The sequence below is a fragment of the Antrostomus carolinensis genome, unplaced genomic scaffold, assembly GCF_000700745.2.
Source record: "Antrostomus carolinensis isolate BGI_N321 unplaced genomic scaffold, ASM70074v2 scaffold30447, whole genome shotgun sequence".
Taxonomy (NCBI): Eukaryota; Metazoa; Chordata; class Aves; order Caprimulgiformes; family Caprimulgidae; genus Antrostomus; species Antrostomus carolinensis.
Window position 1 is genome coordinate 31052 of NW_010328532.1, and position 15645 is coordinate 46696.

Here is a 15645-nt window from a genome sequence, read left to right on the forward strand (position 1 = left end):
GGAAATGGCCTCTTGTTCTACAATATAAACAACGGGAACACTCAGGCATACAAATACCCCCCTCCCACCTGCATTCTGCTATCTAAGCTGATGGCAGGATGTTTAGTGGAGGACCTTCGACTCTGGAGTTTGCTCTTGTTGCTGGTCCACTACTGTCAGTCTGCTGATTTTTGTGGAACATTAGTTAGCAGGTGCATGTTTGTTCTGACTTATCAGAAGCAGTTAGGTTTTTAGAATTACAGTGTATTCACAGAGCTCTTATCTCTGTGATCACTTAATTTGTCAAACAATGCAAATTGTGTAAGCTACATATTGTTACAGTAACATAAATCTTGACAAGCTGTGCTGTAAAAGATACCACGTGGCAATAAAGGCTTGACTTGTCTTATTGTTGGACAAATGGTGCAAAAGGGAATCTGTTTATCTTTTGTCACTTATTTTCTGCTATTAGTTTCTTTGAATAAAATAAAACTGAATAATCTGTGATTCTTATTCTGAAGCTTCTGTCACCGTAAGTAGTATTTTGTGGTGTTTGGCTTTGATTTTCTTACGTACAGCTGAAATGCATATATGTGCAGGAAATAAGATTTTAAACTTGCTGTGTGAAGTTCAGCTGTGAATTCTTGGTGTACTTGCCATTAAAAATCCACCCTCGTTCTTCTGATTGAAACTGCTATTAACAGTTATTAAATACCAGTGCAGTTGTTGTCTTAACAGATATTTGTAATAAATTTCTCACAAGCCCTTAGGAAACTTGAATTAAAACTTGAAGCTTTCAGTAGCATCTGTGTTTGAAAAAAATCTTGAAAATGCAGCTCCTTTTAGTTTGTTTCAATTTTTGATGTATGGTTTCTTTTTCTGAAGATTCCGTAAAATGAACAAGCGTCTGGTTCCCAGAAGACCCCTGAGTGCCTCCCTGGGCCAGCTAAATGAGGTGGGCCTGCCTTCAGGAGCTATCCTCTCAGAGGAAGGGGGAGTGGACTTGCCCAATAGGAAAACTTCTGCTCTGCCAAATGGAATTGTGTCAACAGGCAGCACGGTGACGCAACTTATTTCTCGAGGGACTGATTCCGGTTACGAAACTGCTCTGAAGCCAGGGAAGATGGACCATCTGAGTAGCAGTGCCCCTGGATCCCCTCCTGACTTGTACGGGTCTTCCTAACTTGTTCAAAGTGTCATGTGTGTAAATGTGCAGTAGAAACAGAGTAAACCCATGCTCCAGAAAAGAAACAGAACAAGGCTTTTTTGGGTTGTTTTGTTTTGTTGGGTTTTGTTGGGTTGGTTTGGGTTGGGTTTTTGGATTGGTTGTTTGGGTTTGTTTGGTTTTTTTAAAAGTTATTAAAGAGTAGAGTAGAAAACTAAAGCTAAAACTCTAAACTACATTACTTGCCTGTTTGCTTATATTTTTATTGGAGAAGGTGATGTAAGCCTTCAGAAGGTGGAATATAGACAAAGAACAATGTTTTAAAGTACAGTGTGCTACATCAGGCCTTAATCAGCAGTGTCACCTTTCTACTTTTTAGGCTGGAATCTGTCCCCAAGAGCTCTATTTCTGCCTTACCAGTCAACCCTCATCCTGTGCCCGCTCGAGCACCAACAGATCTGCCTTCCGTGTCTGTCACCAAGCAGTTGCAAATGGTACCACGAGGGTCACAGTTGTATAATACTCAGCAAGCAGATATGTTTTATCAAGATCCTAGAGGAGCTGCCCCACCATTTGAGCCAGCACCGTACCAACAAGGTAAGTTTGAGACCAAGGTCTCTATTTTTCATCTTCATACTCATTCTTTCTTCCTGCTCTGGTGTTTCCTTAAGCCCTAAAGTTAGAATTTGCTTGCATATCACGTGGACTGTGGACACTAATGTGGTGATGGAACAATGAAATAGAAATTGGCAGACTTTTTATGTCTTGACTGAGGACCAGTGCAAGTGAAACCAGAGGTTTGTATCCATCCAGTGTAGCAAATCTTTCTTTCTTGAGTTCTTCCCAACTGGGCTAGATTAGGGATCTAATACAGTAAATCTTAATTCAGTTTGACTCATGGAAAATGGAAGTAAAACTTAATGAGCAGAGGAGTTTGTTTGAGGGGTGAAAGTACTTAACATACTTAATGAAAAATGTATGAGTGTTTCAGAAATGTCTGCACGTGCATGAGATGGGTAGAGACAAATGAAATTAGACAAGGACTGGGGCAGAAAAAAACATACAAAAAAAAGAAATAAAAGTTTTAAGTATGAAGAGATCAAATGGAGAAAGATAATACTGAAGGAGACTAAAAGGAAAAAGTGTGGCTATAAAGACAGGGAATGGTTCTTATGCAACATAAGACTGGAGAGAGAAACAACATAAAGTGAAGTTAATGTGAAAGAAAAATAAGGAATGAAAGACCAAAAGTGGAAAGAAGGAAAAAAAAAACCCTAGAAAGGAAATGGGGAGGAGGACGACGATCATTTTTGGGAAAGCTGCAGAGCATTTTCAAAAGAAAAAAGAAAAAACCTTACATACTATTGTTGTGTGCAAATGAAGATCTAAGTTGTCCACAAAATTTGATGCGCACATTGTTGAGGATGTGCATGTATTCATTCATGGTTTTAAATTATCCAGAGATCCCAGATAGATCACTAAAATCTTCAGATAGCTGGGAGCTGTGGTCTTAAAAGTCTTCAGTGATTCATGGTACTGACATTTCCTTGTACTGTTCAAGACGTAGAACAAATCTTTAGGTACCTTTAAATTCTAATTAATCCAAGTTTCTTTACACAGGCAGTGACTGATACGCTGGCACGAATTGAATGTCAGTGTGTGGATAAAGATGTACAGGCTAATCTTCAGTTTACTTTTTAGGTCTTGTCTAGCTAAAAGCATTCCTGCCAATCTGCAGGGACATTCCAGTGAATTATTTCTATTTGGTATGCTAGCTGGACTTCTGTGGCACCTGTGATGGGCTCAGTCTCACCCTCTCTTCTCTAGCTACAGTAACCTTTACACCTTGTTGGTATCTTATTTAGATAATTAAACTGTGTTACTTGAGCTTTGGATCAACTTTTGCTTTTTCAAGGTCTTCTGTGGTTGTTTTTTGAGTAGAGATACCAGTTAGACAGTGGGGGCAAACAACAAACAAATTAATTTATACCATTCTCTTCATGATACCTGTAGGCTGGAGTATATGAAATGATTTGGTTTTGTGGATTGTTGTGATAATAACTTTCTGTATCTTATTTGTGATTTTTTTTTCCCTCTTGCTTTATTTCAGGAGTTTACTATCCCACTCAGTCCATGTCTCGCTTTGTCCGACCTCCTCCATCAGCTCCTGAACCTGCTCCACCTTACTTAGACCATTACCCACCCTACCTTCAGGATCGTGTGGTGAGCCCACAGTACACGCAACCGCAGCAGTATCCTCCCATGGGACAACCCATATACCCACCGCACTACGACAGCCGGCGCGTGTATCCCCCTGTCCAGCCGTACCAGCGAGAGGAGATTGTCCGAGGAAGCCCTGTACCCATTGAAATTCCACAAGCAGCTGTTCCTTCCTACGTACCTGAATCCAGAGACAGATACCAGCAAACAGAGGGTTATTGCCCAGTGGCTCCACATCTCGGTCAGATCAGACCTTCGTGCCACAGGGTGTGGTTTTTATATTGCATTGTTGTAGTTGTTTGAGAGAGTAGATATAAACTCCTTGAGAAATTAAATATTTTTGCAGTAGATATAACCTACTAATATTTTTGCAGTGAGGTGATGGTTTTGTGAGGAATTTGAACTTTAAGAAGGGGTAGATACATTTGACAAAGCTCATCAAAAACTTGAAGGCAGTTTAGTTACTGGTCAACTCTGCAGTTGTAATGGTGTTAATATGTGAAAGAGCAGGTTGCCCCTTAGGGCTTGAAGTAGAAAAGCGTTGTGATTAATTTTGGAAGTCTCGTATGGCCATGGCTTCTCCAACAAAGATTAGGCTGGAGAGGACAAGTCTCATTCTCATACAGATTAAATACAGTGTGTGCAAATGGTCACAGGTGTGTTCTTGTACTGCCCATCTTGACTGACCATCTCTGTGCCTAAAAAAATGTTCAAACCTACATTCCTTGATAAAGGAACTAAAAATCCTGTTCTTCCAGATTTTCTCTACTTTAGGATTACTAACTGGAGGGTCTTCCTAGTAGAAGTGTACAAACTTATTTTAGTAAATTACCTGTTGGAATTGAGTCCTGTAGAATAGTTGGGTTTATGTAGCTGTCATTCAGATTAAAGGCTCTGAATCATATTGCTGAATCCAGGAAGCATTTTAACATAGCTTATAGATTTATCAGTTTTGAGTTGGACACATTTGTGGGATGCTTGATTTTATTGCAAAATGAATAATAATTGCAAGCTAACTGTGTGTAGGTTGTGATCTGTAGAGTTCTACCCGTTTCCCCCATGTGACTGAAATGAGGACCTGCCATGCTGGAACATGTTCCAGTGGAAACTTTTTAAGTTGCAGCACAGAGTCATGTTGAGCTACCTGTGAGTTAAAAGATTAGTGGTTTTAAAGTTAAGAAGTCTGGGTTAGTTGGGGATTGAATCAGTTTTAGGCAGATAACATTTCTGGTCTTCATAGTGTCTTGAACTGACACTCTGGCCAACGTAGGAGCACGCGTGTCCTATTTAATCGTGAAAGTTAACAAATAGGCTTTAACAAAGTGATCATGACTTATTATTGTAATGATACTGTCTGTTCACTGTATGTTCCTTTTCTTGCAGCATATGGCTGATACATTTTGTAATGTATTTCTGTCTTCATTTCAGCCGCATCCCAGCCTGGACGAACTTCACCGACGAAGAAAAGAGATCATGGCCCAGCTAGAAGAGAGGAAGGTGATTTCTCCACCTCCTTTTGCACCATCACCAACCTTGCCTCATCCTTTTCATTCAGAGGAGGTAAGCATATTTTGACAAAAATGTGACTTACTAGCATGTTTAAAATATACTTTGAGGTTTTTGTGTGAAGACAAGAAGAAAATTAGAACACTACAGTACTGGGAAGTGTTTGCGGAGGGGGATAGATTTTGGGCTCCAGGTGGGAAGCCCTTACAGTGCAGTCTCCAGTCTCTTGGTTGGTTGTTGATTCTCTGATCTACCACTAATCCCAATTTATCTTCTTTTGGTGCAACCAAGAGAATTAGTTTTGAGCCATTATTAATTGAAGTAGTCAGTCTTCACAGTTACTGGACTCTGCTTTGCCTGCTCCTGACATGTTTAGAATTAACTAACAGCCTGATAGAGGGTTATTTTTTTTAACCAAGGTCCAAATACCACTTTCAGACTGGCCAAGTGAACAGTCAGCACTGGGAGTATAGCCAGGTGATCAGAATTTCACACATTTCATGCTTGCTGTGGCCTAATCCCAAATGGTGATGTAGCCAATAAAAAAATAATCCTGGTGGTGTTTTTCTTCAAGTTCACTGCTGTTGAACTAAGTAGCAGTGACTGTGAAGCTGCTTCTTCCCTTTGCTTACAGAACCAGATTTTTGTGTTTGTACAGTACTTGGATGAAGACCTGAAGGTGGCTGGGAAATACAAAGGAAATGACTACAGCCAGTACTCTCCCTGGTCCTGTGACACCATCGGCTCCTACATTGGAACCAAAGATGCAAAACCCAAAGATGTTGTGGCAGCAAGGAGTGTGGAGATGGCGGTATGTAGGGATGAGGGGGACAAGGAAGAAAAGTTGCTGCTCCTGTGGGTTGGGAGGGAGTCTTTCATTTGCTTTCCAGGATCGTGGCAGTGCTTGTGTTTAAGCTCAGAAGTGCATTACAGTCAAAGGATGCATTTGCATGTTTGCAGCATGCTTTGTTTTCAAAGTTATGAACAGTCTGTGTAGCTGTTTTAAAATTCTGGATATAGAAGCAGGCTAAGCACGCTGCTCTAAAGCCGCAGATAGCAAGGGATACTTTGCCATGATCCTTTACACTTACTTGAAATCCAAAAATCACACTGTACTGGCAGCTTGTTAATTAAACATGTCCATATGGTGCTTCCTCTACTTCTTTCTGTCAGAGGGAGAAACTGTAACTTAACTTTGTGCTGTTAATTCCTTTTGAGGTGGTTGTGACAGCTGTTAACAATGTTAACTAGTTTTTACTTGAAGGACTCTGATTTGTCACCACAAGAATACCCAAAACTTGCATGAGGCTTTTGAGAGAAGCATAGTTGTAACATTAGACTAAGCTGATTCTTCTTCAGGGCGGTTTCTAACTCTGTGCTGTGCTTATTCAGTCCTTCACTGAAGCCATGAGTGTCTGGCTGTGATCTTATTTTGTGCTGCTGCATTTTTGCTAGGTCAGTTTTGCAAAAAGAGAGAGAGCTGCTAAGGTGTCATTATTGAAAGCCATGAATGCAGAAGAAAATAAATAGGATTCTGAAGTACCACCAGTGTTCTATTTCTTCCTAACATCAGCAGCAAGCAGTATGCTGGTAGCCCATGCAAGTAGGAAGACATTCAAATCTTCAAGAGAAAGGACTGTTTAGTCTGAGGGACTATTTGAGATACATCTGTTTTTCCTCCTTCACCTCCCATCTGCAAAAGTGTTCTACCATCTTTTGTTTATATATTGTCATTGTCATGGTGACCTTTCTTTGGCCAATACGGGGAGGGGGAAGAAATTTCTATCTAGAATTTATTCTTCTGTGGACAGGGGCTCCCCTGTTGCAGCCACTTAACTAAATCATGGGATTTTTCTGTCCAGCTTCTCTTTGCCCCCAAGCAGGGTTCCCTGTTTGCCCTCTGCCTCATTGGAATGAAATGCGTCTGGTTTCTGTCCACTGAATTGCTTTCCTGTAAGACCTCAAAGGCAGTGTGTTGAAATGGGAGCAAAAAGGAGCCTTTCTCCCAGAAAAAGCAGAGAAAGAAAAGGTGTTTCATCTGCACCTTTAGGTTTTTTTGCTCTCTGTCCTGCACAGTGTTTGCCTTGAGTCATAACGCTGTCACGTTTGACCTGGGGAAGTACTAAGATTACTTGGAATGGATTTATTGCTGTCCAAGTGGCAGCGTTCAGGAACCAACAAACAGCTCATGTCTTTTGTCCCTGCTGCTGGAAAAGGGTGCAAACAAACTGGAACTCAATTTAGAGAAGTAATAGGGTTCTGGAGAAGCAACCTCCTTTTTCATTGCTAAACAAAGTGGTGTTCTGCCCCAGAGCTACTTTTCAGATAAGCAAATAGGATCTCTGCTGCTCTTCAGTTTTTGTCTCCTCACAGGAAAAAATTTTCCAGAGATCTTCACTGCAGATGGCAAGTGAATTAATTCTTCCTTCTTTTTTTTGTTTTTTTTTATTGTTCAGAAGAAATTCCTTTTTACCAAGGATAAGAATAGTATCATCTGAGAGTGCATCAGGCTGGATTTTATGCAGCTGGAATTACAACTCTGTGTTCTTTCCCTCCACTAAGTAAATGGAAATAAATTAAAATCAGTCCTAGCATCCTGGGGACTCAAGATTAAAATGTCTGAGTTTTTTTAATTACAAAGTAGGTGCTGTCTAATGCCTCTTCCAATTTCAGCATGTTACATTTCTTGAATTTAGCTTCCATCTGAGTTGTGACTGCCATTTTGACCCTTTATTCTTGCCTTAGCAATGTTATCTTGTCTGTTTCCAGGGATATTTTTCCTCACTGAAAGCTTGTGGAGTTTGATTTTAATTTTGGACCATACTGAAGTTTTTAGCCTTTAGCCAGTCGTCTTTGTGCAGTAGCCTCACTTACCTTGTTCTTTTTGTTGTGCACAGTCCTGTGCTACAGTTTCATTTCTCTAGCAAAGTCTTAACTCTATTTTGGTAATTCTTACCGTGTTACATTTTCTAGCAGGCAGCAGCTTTCCCATTTAGCTAAGCACTTTTCCTGTTTGTTTTTTTTTTCATTGAGTCTGTTTATTTCTCTTACCATTTGGTGTTTATCTGGATGTGGTGATTATTTGAGGGGAGGTGTGTGTGTATTTTGTTTTGTTTCTTCTGTGTTGAGGAAGCTTTTTTAAAGTTTATTCATGGGAACAACCCATTGACTTTTAGTTTGAAGTTACTCCAGGTGACTTCTCCCATAACTGGCCTAACTTTATCTTAAGAAAAAACTGTGTTAAAAATCTTTATGATAATCTGTTTTTTCTTCTTCCAAGTAAGTGAAGTCAAATTGACTTATCCTGCTAAATCGAGCTTGTTTTCTGTGCACACCTCTTCATTCATGACTGCTTGGTAAAGTTCTTGGAGTAGAGAGAGAACATTTCATCTGTTCATTTGCTGACCCATTAAGGTCTTTGAGCCTGAAGCTGAGTTAGAAACAAGGATATTGCAAGCAGTACTACTACTTAATGAATAATGTGCCTGAAAAGATGTGCTAGACATGTCCAAGCAGGTGCTATACTGAATAATACCTATTTTGAGTCATTTACAGACTGTTAGGTGATATAGTTCTTAACACGGGACTTCAGATAAATTTATTTTGTACTTTGGAAGGAGCAGGACTTTTCATAAGGGCAGTTAATGATGAAACAAGGGGAAATGGCTTTTAGCTGAAAGAGGGGAGGTTTAGATTAGATATTAGGAAGAAGTTCATCACTGTGAGGGTGGTCAGACACTGGAACAGGTTGCCCAAGGAAGTTGTGGATGCCCCCTCCCTGGAAGTGTTGAAGGCCAGGCTGGATGAGGCTTTGAGCAACCTGATCTAGTGGAAGGTGTCCCTGCTGATGGCAGGGGGGTTGGAACTGGATGAGCTTTAAGGTCCCTTCCAACCCAAACCATTCTATGATTCTAGGTATTCCTCAGAGATGCCCACTGATCTCCTCTTTGACTTTGTTCTGAAGTCTTTTTTTCCCCTTCTGTCCCATGAGACTTTCTCTCTTAGTTTTCTTTTGCTGCTGCTCCCTTCTCGTAGATTTGTTTGCAATTAATCATGCAACTGTTTCACAGTGGTGGTTGTAATGGTCATCTGAAGTTAGACCTTTAAAGAGCCATCAACTTTGAACAGTAGAGTTAAAAACTGAAGAATAGGAAGACTAGTTGAAGGATGAATGGAATAGAGAATACAGGAGAGACTGACTATATTGTTACCAACTTGTTGTACAAGGAATGTGATTTTGTTCATTTCTGAGTAAGTTTTTGACTGCCTTTTCCATATCTTGTCTAGAACGTAGATAGTAAAGCCATGCGTGACCAGCGACTAGACATGCAGCGAAGAGCGGCAGAGACCGGTGATGATGACCTCATTCCGTTTGGAGACCGACCAACTGTGTCAAGATTTGGGGCTATCTCTCGTACTTCCAAAGCAATGTACCAGAATTCTGGTCCCATGCAGGCCATGGCAGTTCAGGGAGCTCCCACCAAATCAATCATTTCAGGTACAGTGTGTGATCTAGGATTTTGGTGGCTGTTGCTGTTTTCTTTAGTGCTACAGTGTAGTTGAAGCAAGTTGAAGACAGCCCCTGTCACCTTTTTTCTTGTCTTAGAAGTATAGATGAGATGTATGTTATGCCACTAAAAATAACTCTAGGTAGGGCTACACTGAGAAGCCTGAAGAAAAAAGGCTGCCACTGCTTCCTGTTCCACAAACAGGTTTGTGCACATGCAGTGTACATGTTGGTGATTCGTTTGGAAAAAGTCATTTTGTTCTGCTGGTCCCTCTGAGATGAGGCTTCTTTTAAATCCGTTGTAGTAGAATCTGGGAACTTACTGCTTTCTCAAAAACATAATTCAAAACCATCGTAACAAAGCATTGCATTGTGCTCCTACTTTATGGATAGCTGCTGCTGCTGCAAGCTTAATGTAGCTGTTGTTTTGTGTACTGTTAGGCAAAGCAGATAAAGTAGGAGTAGTCCTCTGCACATCTGTTCTCTAATCACATGTATAGTGTGGCTGTATATCTTACTCTAAAAAATGTGTTGGTTTTTTTTTCTTGAGGTGCACTGAATAATCTTAAGAAAAGACTTAATTATATTCCCCCCAAACTTCCATCTAGATTTTTTTTTTCAAGAGTTAACTGTTGGAAAGAAAACAAGCTCATTTGCTTAATTCAAGCATTAACTTTCTAGACTTTATCACAGATGGAACTCTGGCTTGCCTGAAAACTTAATCTTCAAACTGGTGTTAACTAGGTATCTTAGAATTACTAATCAACTCTTTAGTCTTTTAGGAACTTAAGTAATAAAAATAATTGCTCTTATAGTGGCTTTAAGTTAGTTTTTGTGTCCCCATCCCCCTGTGTGTCTGAAGTACTTCACAAGCTCATAGGCTCTGGAAGGCTGTAGCAAATCTTGTTGGACATGCAGGAAGGGTCACACATTATTCACGTGAGACTGGTCACACGTAGTATTTTTGTGTTCATTTTAGCAGAAGAAATGTTAGACCTGTTCATTGCTAGAGGGCTGACCTTCCTGGTTGTCCTCTAATTTCTGTCCAGCTCTGTGTATTGGCTGAACTATTTAAAGGATAGTTTTGTAGTAATGCAACATGGTATTCTTTTTGTTCACTGTCAGACTACAGTCCTTATGGAACTCACGGTGGCTGGGGAGGCTCTCCATATTCTCCTCATCAAAGTATACCTTCTCAGGGACGTTTCAATGACAGGTAGGATTGCTTTTTTTTTCCTCTGTCTTTTTCTGTATCTGTTTTTTTTTTTTTTCTGTGCCAGTGGAGTAAGCCTTTTTTTGGAAATTTCCCTTATTTTTGCTTTTCTGATCCCAAAGGGAGAGACTGTCCATGTCAGATGTGGCTGGTCATGGGAAACAGTTGCCCTCAGCGGAGCGAGAGCAGCAGCTGCGCATGGAGCTGCAGCAAGTAGACCATCAGATTAGCCAGCAGACACAAATGCGAGGACTAGAGGTTGGTACCCACTCTCAGAAGAGTAGTGAGGGGTGGTATGGAGAGAGATGAAGTTAGTAAAGCTGCTTTTCATGTGTTGATGATCTTTTTCCAACTGTAATGATACTCAGTAACAGTACTTCTTTCTGGGCTGCCAGGCATCAGGACCATGGTACAAGTGTCACCATCTCTGCTTAGCAGCAGAAACTTCCCTGCACTTCACGTGCAAATCAACACCATACTTGAATCTGCACTCTGTGCTCATTCAGGTTTGCTTTCCTTCTCTCTCTCACTTACCCCCCCTCTCTGTTCCTCTGTTAACTCAGAGGCAAACTTGTGCTCTAGGTTCCTGTTCCTCTTGGCTTTGCTGCCATTGGAAATGTCTGATTTTATGTACAGAAGCTATGACCTTCATCTGTTTCATGTTTGGCTTTGTGTTGTACCTGTTTCTTCCTAAATAGTGCAAACCACAAGAGCCAAGAAAATAAATATTAAAGATATTTAGCTTGAAAAATTAAAGCTTAATATTTTATATCTACTTGGTTAGAAGAAAGGTAGTCACTTGCAGTATAAGGAAAGATGGGAGTCTGCATTTGTAAAAGAGTTAATGAGCCAAAATCTTTGTATTCTGTGAGACACAGAGGGAGAAATGTCAAGGCATAATGAAAGAATTGTTTTAGCAAAGCTTTAGTTACTATTTTTTTTCCCCTCATAGGAAAAATCAGTAAATATTTACCAGGAAACTATTGTAGGTACCTCAGCAACTGTTGATATTAATGTTTTCCCAAAAGGAATTGCTGTAAGTAGTGGATAGCAGCTTCTGCTGGAACTGTGGTTACCTAAGAACCTGGTGTTGCAGATGAGTTGTAAGAGCTCACATTTCTTCAGTTGCAGCAGCAGTTACAAGTAGTATGCATTTCTGAGTTACTTGAAATGTGACTTGTGTTCTTGTGCTCTTGTTTGGGAACAAGAAGAGCAAATGTTTTAAATCTTGCATGTCTGCCTTTGCCATAATAGAAGAGTATTGGAAAGTTGCAAAACCCCTGAGTGGCCTGTCTCTCCTGCTCGTTATTATTGTGATTGTGTCAGTGTTAAATCCTACATAGTTGAGTTCTGAGCCTTGATTTTTACCATAATTTGAATTTGTCAGAACTAATCAGTGATTTTGAGTAACAGCAGCTTTCAGCTTCTCTCTTGTGTTCAAAGCTGCAAGTAGATATTTGAAATCCAGGAGGCTTTATTGATTTACCTGTTGCAAGGTTGCAGCAGTCAGAGCATGAACTAGATTATTTTTTTTCTTCTCAAATAAATGAGCATTTCTACTTGAAGACCAGCCAGATGTTTGGTTATTTGGAGTAGTAGGTAGTGTGTTTAGATGCAGAGCACACACTTACAGAACTGATGCCCAAGTATTATCAGGTTTTTGGAGTGGCTGATATGGTCACTGCTTTTACTTGGCTGCTAGAAACTTGCAGCTTGTGAATGACTGTAGTCACTTGCCCCTCTCTGTCCCTGTGCTTTCTAATCTGGGTCTGTAGAGAGCTGCATACTGACACCCACATCTCTCAAGATACTTTAGATGATTTAGTAATAATGCTGGCTCTACTGTAGAATTTGATAAATTCTGCTACTGTAAAATAAAGCAGCAGATTTGCTTATCTGCTGCTATCTTTTGTTCAACAAATCGCTCATAAAAGAGTAGTGGTTTTGTTCATGTACTTAATCTGAGTTTTGAGAAGGGAGTGGTGTATGGGGAAAACCCATGCAGATTTATTACAGTGAAAGGTATTTAACACTGTTTGTTTAAAAGTGAAAAGACTTGTTTGCACGTAAAAAAATGTTCAAACTTGCACTGGAAATTATTTCAATTAAGACCTTGTTAAAAAGGGAGAGAGAAGGCCTGGGTTTTGCAAATAAGCAATACTCTGGAGTTATGGCCTAGAGCTCTTTCTGTGCTTGGTGTGTTGTGTGCTCAGTTGTGTATGTGCTTGGCTTTATGCATTTAGGCTGTTAGTAACAGGCTGCTGTTGCAGAGGGAGGCGACTACCCTGGCAGGCCAACCACAGCCCCCACCCCCACCTCCCAAGTGGCCTGGGATGATCTCAAGTGAACAGCTGAGCTTGGAGCTACACCAGGTGGAAAGGGAAATTGGGAAGAGAACCCGTGAGCTGAGCATGGTGAGTGCCGTGGGGGTGGGAGGCAGAGAGGTGGAGAGCCGTGTAGCTGGCTGCAGCCCTTTCACCCACCCTGGCAAAAAGGCTCTCTGCTGGATGACCACAGCTGGAGTCATCTCCCTCTTCACCTCTTTATTCTTCAAAACCTCCTGAAGAGTTTCATGATTCTTCTTTGTGAAGAATTTCAATTCTAGCAACTTCAAAACACTCTGCTGTTGTTTTGTCACCATTGGAAAATAAGCATGGCGCTGAATTTGTTGAAAACTATTAATCGTCTCCAAGGTCACTGTGCCATGAGTTGTATAAACTGCTTTAACATAGAAAATACCATCTGCAGGTACAGGCTAGTGTTCAGAACTCTGTGTGCTGTTACAGTCTATGGTCTTTGCTTGTTGTTACAAGGATCATCCCTTCCTTTTGGGAAATACTGTGTCCTGAGAGGATGAGCATATCTTCCTGAGTCTGTTTTCTTGTCTCATAGCTTTTGTGGGTTACACTGTATGACTCCAATTTACAGGCCTTCATCATCAGTCTCAAAGGATGAAGTCCCAGATTCTTTTAAAACAGTGTTAAAGAATTTTTCTTCTGTCCTTTTTTTTTTTTTTTTTTTTTTTAAAGGAGAGCCAGTCCTCATTGGATATAAAAACCAAACTGGGCACCACTAAACAGACAGAAAATGGACAATTAGAACCGCAAAGCAAGGTTCCAGCTGAGGACCTCGCACTGACATTCAGGTAACATGGGTCTTCAACCTTTCTTTGTATAACAGGAGAATGATTTAATTTGACTCTCTAGTATGTGAATAACAACCCTTGCCTCACAGTAGCTCTGATGTGGAAGCATCTGCTAGGAAGAGATTATACAAATTAAGTTTTTATAGTGCGAGCATGAATTAAGGGCCATTTCAGCTGATGAATAGGTGAGTGGAATGAGACTATATATCAGTTAACACAGCAGTAGAATTGCAAGACCAGAAATCCATCTCGTCAATATTGGATGATTAGTAGGGAGGAGCAGGAGATAAACAACAACCATAAAAGAAATCTTTATCTACCATTTTAGTTTCAAAGAAAAGCAATGTTCCAAATGTGAGAGGAAAGTTATTCCATCCTGCTAAGGTTTGTGATGTGGATGTTGTCTAGGAAGGTATGCAACTTCGAAACAAAGTCCACTTTTATTTGTAGGCAGTAATTTTTATCTCTGTAGAAGCTGGGATTGATTTAAACACACGTTTTATAATCAACTGAAATACAGTGTTGGATGGGAATGCTGGAAATCAACACAGCAACCATATTCAGATGGCTGCAAGCTTTTGTGTGCATTCAGACTAATACTTGGAACAGAAAAGCTCAAATGCTGCAGATGTTTCACTAAGTCAAGTTTACATAACTTCACGTGAGCAGTTTGGAATCTGGATATTTATTCAGAAAGTGTATTTATTCAGAAAATGTATCCCTCTCAATTGCTTCTGAAGCCTGCACTTTCTTCCTATAACCAATCCTTGAGTTCTGCACTGCACCTCCAGCTCAGAAACTAATTTTTCCATATGAAATTCTGAAAGTGATGAAATTGAAACACTTATTTAATTTTTTTAAAAATTAAAAAAAAGGGAAGATAAGTTATCCAGAATAAGTTAAATATTCTGGAATGTGTGCATTGTGCAGATTGATACGCCATGTCTTGGGGCATATTGAGGCTTCCAGGCTGCATGAGGCTTTGAGCAACCTGGTCTAGTGGAAGGTGTCCCTGCTGATGGCAGAGGGGTTGGAACTGGATGAGCTTTAAGGTCCCTTCCAACCCAAACCATTCTATGATAAGATTTGCTCTATGATATACTGAAATACTTTGCAGAATATAACTAATCTAGAACCTTAAAAATATGCAGTCTTGTTTGTTTTCAATTAGCCTTATATTAGTTCCTCTCTTTCTGTTAAGTACCTGCAGAATAACAGACAACCTATTTATTATACAAGACAAGTCTTGACACGTTTACATATGTTCACAACGGTTCATTGAGAGGCTGCAGCAACAAATATTGAAGTTCTTTTATTGAAATGAAAAATCTCAGCCATTATTTCTCTTCACCCCCTTCCCCTTTCTCCTCAACCTTCTTTTAGCAGTGATGTTCCGAATGGATCAGCCTTGACACAAGAGAACATTGGTCTCCTGTCAAACAAGACGGCATCTCTCAGCCTGTCGGAGGACCCAGAGGGAGGAGGAGACAACCACGACTCCCAGAGAGCGGGAGTTACGCCCACGTCTGCTCCATGAAGTGAGGCCAGCATACCCCAGAGCTTCTTTTGCTGGGGTGTTGGTAGCTTCCATCACATTTTTTTCCAGGGGTGATTGGAGAAACCCAGGAGCAACAGCAGTAGCAGAGCAGCAGGTCCAGAGGCAATGTGCACAAACACAACTACTAGAAACAAATCCTGCACATAGTTCACATTAACGCATTTTTTAATTAAAAAAAAAAATGAAAATTAGCAGTATCTGCAAGCAATTCAAATTAAATTTGTTTTTGTTCTGTGAATGAACTTTATTTTAATAACTTTGGACGCCTTGGATCCCAGGGCTTAAAAAAAAAAGATATTATATATATATACTCTGTTTGATTAATTGTATGATCTTAATGAAGTAGGTTTTT

The 15645-nt window shown here is 40.2% G+C and overlaps 1 protein-coding gene across 1 annotated transcript in view; it reads left to right on the forward strand.

Moving 5' to 3' along the window:
- The window catches only part of RC3H1 (ring finger and CCCH-type domains 1), a 35588-nt gene extending 19943 nt beyond the window's left edge, over positions 1–15645 (forward strand). Inside the window, exons 9-19 of the mRNA XM_010172284.1 lie at positions 865–1146; positions 1524–1741; positions 3255–3631; positions 4793–4924; positions 5529–5681; positions 9158–9368; positions 10503–10593; positions 10713–10848; positions 12861–13004; positions 13620–13735; positions 15119–15645. Of these exons, the coding sequence (XP_010170586.1) occupies positions 865–1146; positions 1524–1741; positions 3255–3631; positions 4793–4924; positions 5529–5681; positions 9158–9368; positions 10503–10593; positions 10713–10848; positions 12861–13004; positions 13620–13735; positions 15119–15272 (2014 nt within the window). The 3' untranslated portion in view covers positions 15273–15645. The remainder of the gene's footprint in view (positions 1–864; positions 1147–1523; positions 1742–3254; positions 3632–4792; positions 4925–5528; positions 5682–9157; positions 9369–10502; positions 10594–10712; positions 10849–12860; positions 13005–13619; positions 13736–15118) is intronic.